This window comes from Struthio camelus, chromosome 17 (genome assembly GCF_040807025.1).
Source record: "Struthio camelus isolate bStrCam1 chromosome 17, bStrCam1.hap1, whole genome shotgun sequence".
NCBI lineage: Eukaryota > Metazoa > Chordata > Aves > Struthioniformes > Struthionidae > Struthio > Struthio camelus.
In genome coordinates this window covers 8,133,187-8,139,646 of record NC_090958.1, presented here as the reverse complement: position 1 = coordinate 8,139,646, position 6,460 = coordinate 8,133,187, and the positions used below count along the sequence as shown (strand labels likewise).

Here is a 6,460-nt window from a genome sequence, read left to right as displayed (position 1 = left end):
GCCGCAGACTGCAGCTCACTCGCGGCTTCGGTTTTTTGGAGGAAAAAGGCCTCCCGGCGGCCGGACCGCAGACCCCATCCCCCGCCCTGCTCCAGACGCCGCAGCCCCGACGGCGGCCGCTCCGCGGAGCGCGGGACCGCTGGGGCTGGGGCTCGGGCTCGACCCGCCCGCCCGCACCGAACCCAACCGAACCCCGCTACCGGCGGCGGAGCGAGGCGCGGCCGGGCACGACAACCACCACCCGCCGCCGCCCAAAGCGCCTGCGCGCGGGCGCGGGCGCCGGCACGTGAGCGTGTTGTGGGCACGTGACACCGCGCGGCCCCGCCCCCTCGTGGCCCCGCCCCGCCGGCCGCCGGCCCCGCCCCCCCCCTGCGCGAGCGCGGCGACGCCGCGCGGCCTCGCCTGGGCAGCCGGTGCCGCCGCCGCCTCCCCGCCCCCGCCCCTCGCCGCCGCCGCCGCCACCCCGGCCATGAGGCCCAGCCGCCGCCGGCGCTCCGGCGCGGCCCCGCGTCGCGGCTGCTGAGCCGCCGCCCTGCCCTCCCCTCCCCTCCATCCCTTCCCCTCCCCTCGCCTCCCCGCCCGGGCGGGGACCCCCCTCCGCTCGCCTGCCTCCTCACAGCCGCCGCCATGTTGGGCCGGGAGCCGCAGCGGGGCCGCCACTGAGAGCCCCGGCGCCGGCGAGCAGGAGGCGGAGGAGGAGCTCGGGGCCCGGCCGCCCCGCCGCAGCCATGGCGGAGCAGACCTACTCGTGGTGAGGCGCGGGGGGCGGCGCGGCGCGCCGGGGCCGGGGCTGGGGCCGCGGAGGGCGAGGGCCGGCCCGGCCCGGCCGCGGGAGGGGGGGGGGGGTTCCGGCCCGGCCTCCTTCCGGCCCGGCCCGGCCCGGGGCCGCAGGTGGCGGGATGCGGCCGGCGCCTCCGCGCTGCGGGGGGGGGGGGGGGCGCTGCCGCTGGAGGGGCCGCGGCCTGAGGCTGCAGCGGGGGGGGGGGGGCGCTGCCAGGGACCGCCGGCAGCCGGGGCGGCAGGAGCGCAGCTCGGCGAGCGGCAGCCCGGCTGTCACCCCCCCCCCCCCCCGCCGCCGGCGCCTCGGGGGGTTCCGGGCCGGCTGGATGCCCGCACGCCGCGATGCTCTGCGCCGCCGGCGGGGAGGACGGGCCGCTCGCCGGGCTGCGAGGCCGCAGGTGTTCTCCCCGCCTCCGCCGAGGCTGATGTCGGTAGGGGCGAGCGGGTCAGGCAGTGCGTGTGTGTGTGTGTGTGTGTGTGTCTGTGTGTGTTTTCACCCAGGGGCTCACGCTGTGTACAGGAAACAGAAGGAGGAGGAAGAAAGCAGTTCCTGCGGGAAGATGTGAAGTATAGCAAATCCAAGTAGAGGGCATTTCCCCCCCACACACACCATGTCCTGACACTGCCAGGCCTAGCTGGCTGTGTGGGTGGAAGAGACAGGGTCTGGTTTCTTCCTATAGTTCTGGTTTTTGGTCTCACCAAGGATTGCAACAAAAATGTTGCACGTAATTTACCTGTGCATCAGCCCTGTTAACTTCACTGCAGCAGTATCACCAGTTCTGATACTTTCTTACTGCAATTTACATCAGTTTTACTAATAACATCTAGAGGTGTTTCTTACTTCTGTTTTTTAAGAAAATCCCATTATTGTTATTAGGAAATGACTTAAATCTCAGCTTTTGACCTTGGTGTGTGCTGAATGTGGAGGAGAGATTGAATATGCAAGGAATATTTCTGTTCTGAATAGTTCTGGGAATACTTTTTTTCAGAACTTGGAGGCCAGATTCCTGTTCTGCCACATGTTGAGACGCTGACAGCCCCCTCTCCCATCTTCCCTCGCTTCTCTAGAGAACTGCTGCACATACTGGTCTTTTCCCCTTTAGAAGTTCTTATTTTGTTTCACAACCTCAGTTCAGGTAGTGGTCTGCAGTGCTTGAGAACAACAGCAAAAAGACAACTTCTTTGTCTAACAGGAATTAACTATGTATCGTTATAGTAAGTGAATGTCGCTACTGATTTATCTGATTTAATGTAGTTCAGTTAGATGTGTCTAGTGAAGTATTATCTTCTTATATTTTGGTTATGAGATGAAGTTATAACTTTGTGAACTACTTCTGGGATTGTCAGCTAACTTTCTTTAACAAGTTAAATGAAACAACATTTCTATTTGTACGTGGTTTTGGTCTTTTAACTCCCCTGCTTTTTTGAATAAGCATCATTGACACAGTATTAATATAAAGGCAAGACTTAACAGGGGCTCAAAGTCTGATTAACTCTTCTCTAGGTTGTGTATGTTAGGGGAGTGAAGCTGAAATTTGGATTGTGCTTCACAGCTTGCTAGATGCATCGCAAGCAATGTGGTTCTTTCCTGTAGCATTGGGGCTGTAGCAGAACGATGATGTGCGGCTTGCATCTCAGAACATTGCAGCGTTGTTGTTGCTGTGTTCACTAACGTCCTCCTGTTTCTGAGGTTGTTTTCATTTTACATTTAGAGCTATGATCAGTGTTGTTTGGAAATATGGAAAGATCAAAAATCTATTTTCAGACTAATGACTCCTGTTCCGTTACTTGTGTGCTCTTCTCTGTGTGTGAGTGTTTAATTACTTACGCTTCCAGCAACAATCTTGCTTCTTTTTTTATTTTTAATTATGGCAATGCAGCTCCACAGAAAATTGGCTAGTGTTTTTAGGAAAAAAAAAAGTGCATGTTAAATCATCAACCCAGGAAACTGGAACTTCTATAAAAGAATCGAACAGAACTGTGTCCAGTGATTAGCGCCGTTGTACGGTTTTGAAGTCAGCAGCTTGCGTCCCTTCCGTTTGCTGGATCTGCTCCTTTTTCTGTGCTGTAAAGGCTGCTTTTTTCAGAAGGAGTGCTTTTCATGTTCTTTGGTGTAGTGCGTAGCTGCTGTGAAGATAAGGTATTTGACATCTAATCAGGAAATGAAAGGAAGAATCCTTTCACTTACCTGTCCTTTGTAGAGATGTAAATTGAGAGTGAGTAAATTGGTTCATGGCCCCAGTGGTGCTTCTCTTTTGTCCTGAAGTGTAAGGCATCATTACTCCTCTTCTGCTATCAGCATTCATCACAGAATCACTGTAGCTTCATAAGCTATGATAAGAGTTTATTTTATTCTTTGACAGCAGTTTATCGTCTCTGACGTGTTAGAAATACCTTTTAAATACACGCTTGTAAACTATGATTTCTGGGGAAAAGCATTGTCAAATATTTACACAACATATGGCTTTCTCAGTGATTGAAGTCTCTGTTAATGATGTTATTCTGGAGATATGGGAAAGTAATTCTGATTTTGCTGTGTTACTTTGCTTTGGTAAATAGAAATCTGAGGTTTTAAGGTAGATACAGATTTTTTTTTTTAACTACCAAATGAAATTGATTGCAAGTATTTTCTTTCCTTAAGACATTATAAGGAGGAGGAACCTATACTTTTTTTGCCATCCCTTTCTTAATTTTAAAAACACAAATTTTCTTCTATCTCTATTCTTGTGGATTATTTCTTGAAATAACCTCTTTTTCTTTTCTCTTTGTTAATGCCCATACCTATCACCATCTGTACTTTTATTTAGCTCTTTTTTAATCTCTTACATAGCCTAAGTGAAGCAATATTTCAGATATAGGTGCGCTGTCCCTCAGAGGAGGAACTGCAGAGAATTTTCCTGCTCTAACTGAACACTGCCATCTTGGAAAAAGCTAATTTTAATGTGAAACGTGGGATAAGTGCCAGACAGAAATGCTTTTTAAAAGGATGTACACTCTTTTTAAGAAAAATGTTTGCGTAAAATGCTTGTCAGTAGTGACTAGAGAAACTTTCTTTGCCAAGCATCTGCAGTAATAGAAAGAAGTTAGAGGAGTTGTGTGTTTTACTGCTGTTACGCAAAACTGCAAACCATAGAGAAACCCGGTTGCTGCGTCTTGAGGTTTTTGACCATGGTTTTCTAGATTAAATGAGAGGTGAACTTAATTTTCCGCTGTAATGTGTTAGGAGAAGGGGGAGGTTGTGGGATACTCATTTTTCCTTTGCTTCCTGCCTGTGTTGCAGCAGGGAAGTGAGACTTGGTAGTGACAAAAGTTCCTTCTACAACGCAGGAGGAATAAATATCAGAAGAGCTGTTTGCCCATCACCCTAGGTAAAGTATATGCGTATGAGTAAGAGGTTAGTAAGTGGCAAGAATTCAGGCCTCATACGCTAAGCTGTTTGTTGGAAATACTACAATTAATATTAAGATTCATATGGAAGCAGCAGGACCTAGATCATGACTTTTGTGAAATACTTGTTTTGTCCTTAATGTCCAGCACCTTGTGCTGAGAGTTTTGCACTGGATCCTCTTTAGAGGACAAAGTAGCATGCACGTCTTGTTTATCTTCAGTTAGTAGGTGTTTAGTGTTTTTCAAGGCCTGATGCAACACCCCCTCCCTTTTTACTGCTGCTGGGGAGTCTGGCGATAGAGATTGCTTTGTTTTTATGCCCTTTGAATGCACAAAAGATTTTCACAACTTGCTTTATATGTGAAGAGAGAAGGAGGATGAGAATTCTGCGCCGAAAAAGAAAGATTAATTCTTCCTTTCCTAGAGTGTTGTCTGGGAGTAATGTGGATTGCACCGCGGGCCTGTTCGGTCAGGGTGGTGGTCTGGAGGAGAGGCTGGGAGGGCAGGCCAGGACCAAAAAGAGGAGCTGCTGTACTGAGTCACTAATCTTCAAAACAACTGAACTGCCTTCTAATTGTTTTAACCAGTGGAATGATTCCTGCGTTAGCCATCAAACGTCCGACGAACGAAATGGTGATATATTTGGAAACTTGCATAGGTAATGCGAAAGGTGTGGAAATTAAGTCTAATGATGTGTCAAAGTAGTCAATAAAGTTAGTGGGTTCTGAAATAAATATAACTGTACAATGGCATCCTTGTTCCTGGGAGAAGTCTCAGCAGTTGGTGCTAAGTCTTTCTAGATTCAGGGGTCTGAGAATTTGCTTTCATTACTTTTTGCTATCAATTAAAATCCAGTGTCTTCCAAAATACTGTGAGGCAGTGCTTTTAAGTCTTAGCTGGCTGAATTAGATGTGTATGTGGGAGGGCAGGGGGGGAAGTTACAGCTTGTTGACAGGATTTGTCAAATACAAGTAAAATCATTTGGCGAAGTCAAGATTTTTACTCACCTTACTTTGTTTATGTTGCGAGACCTTAACTGTCTAATTAATTTTTTTTGAGGATGGAAGGCAGTTTACAATAGAAACAAAACAAATCGTTCACCTACATTTCCAGAGTATCGCACTTTCTTAGAAGAATTGCAAAGCAAACTGATGAAGTTCTGTTGCGCGTACTGTCCACAATCTTTCGTGAAGGTTTGGTGGGCGGACATAGAGTTTGGCCTTTAATCTTGCATTTTTCGAGAGCTGAGATTACCGGGCACGTTCCGTTTTAACGATTGTGAGAAGCCTCCTGAGGACAAGGATGGCATTGTATGCGTGTGCATGAGTATCTGGCATCAGAGAAGTGACTTCAACCTTAGCAAATTTGGGAATATCAAATTTATAGTTAATACGTTTGTCGTTCGGCACCCTTCTCGCTTTGCTTGTTTGTCGTCCTCCCTCTAGGTTTTGATATCTCAGGCTGTATGTCGTGCAGACAGGGACTGTGTCTACAGCATTGGCTTGAAAGACAAATAAGGCCAAGAGCATGGGATTAGTTCAAGTTTACAATTACTTGAATGTACATAGATACAAGAATCTGATAAGCAAAGGGGAAAAAAATGTCCAGCCCCGTCAATGAAAAGACTGTATTTACTAAAACAGTAATAATTTTTAAAGAAAACTTTAAACGTGCAAAACAGTAGAAATCGCTGGTTTCTTGGTGCTGGTGTGCAGTGCCTGTTTTAGTTAAGATTTCTGTCAGTTCTGTCTTTAGCCTGCTCAGAATATTGTGGGAGCAAAAGTCGATGGTTCCTCGCTTTTCACGCTGCGATTGGAGGGCTCTGGCAGGACGCGGGAGAGCCGCTGCGTCCCTGGGGCGGCTGGAGCTGCTCGCCTCCCCAACCTGGGCGCGCCCTGAGCGGGAGCTGTGTGCATCCTTTTCCATCTCTGTCACTTCGTTTGCAATACTGACAATGTTTGCGGGGCCAGAAATCAGGCATGACTTTCTGATTTAATGGTTCAGATGTTAATTTGGGATAGGAGAGGACGTAGGTTCTGCTTCCCGCCTTAATAAAAATGTAACTGAAGGGGCTGTAATCTCTGGGGGCGGTCTGGCTGCTTTTCTAGAGATGTTTGAATTCTCTCAGATAGGAGGAGATCTGAATATGATTTCCTGTGTCGTGGCTAAGTCAGCTATTAGGTATATGGGTCTGCCATTATCACCATCTTCTTGTGCGCTTTGTGCCAGGTGAGATGAAGCCTGAGATATCTCTCATCTTTATTGAAGGGTGTAATCCAATAAAGTAATTTCT

At 48.7% G+C, this 6,460-nt stretch overlaps 1 protein-coding gene across 4 annotated transcripts in view; it reads left to right on the top strand.

The window, feature by feature from the left end:
• Nucleotides 1-445: 445 nt before the first annotated feature.
• The window catches only part of SPPL3 (signal peptide peptidase like 3), a 60,707-nt gene continuing 54,692 nt past the window's right edge, over nt 446-6,460 (top strand). For 3 of the 4 annotated variants that reach the window (XM_068911771.1, XM_068911770.1, XM_068911768.1), the window contains exon 1: nt 584-751. In XM_068911771.1, coding sequence (XP_068767872.1) covers nt 729-751 — 23 coding nt within the window. In that variant the 5' untranslated portion in view covers nt 584-728. Of the gene's footprint in view, nt 752-6,460 lie in introns of all 4 variants that reach the window. The other variant, XM_068911769.1, reaches the window with a different exon arrangement.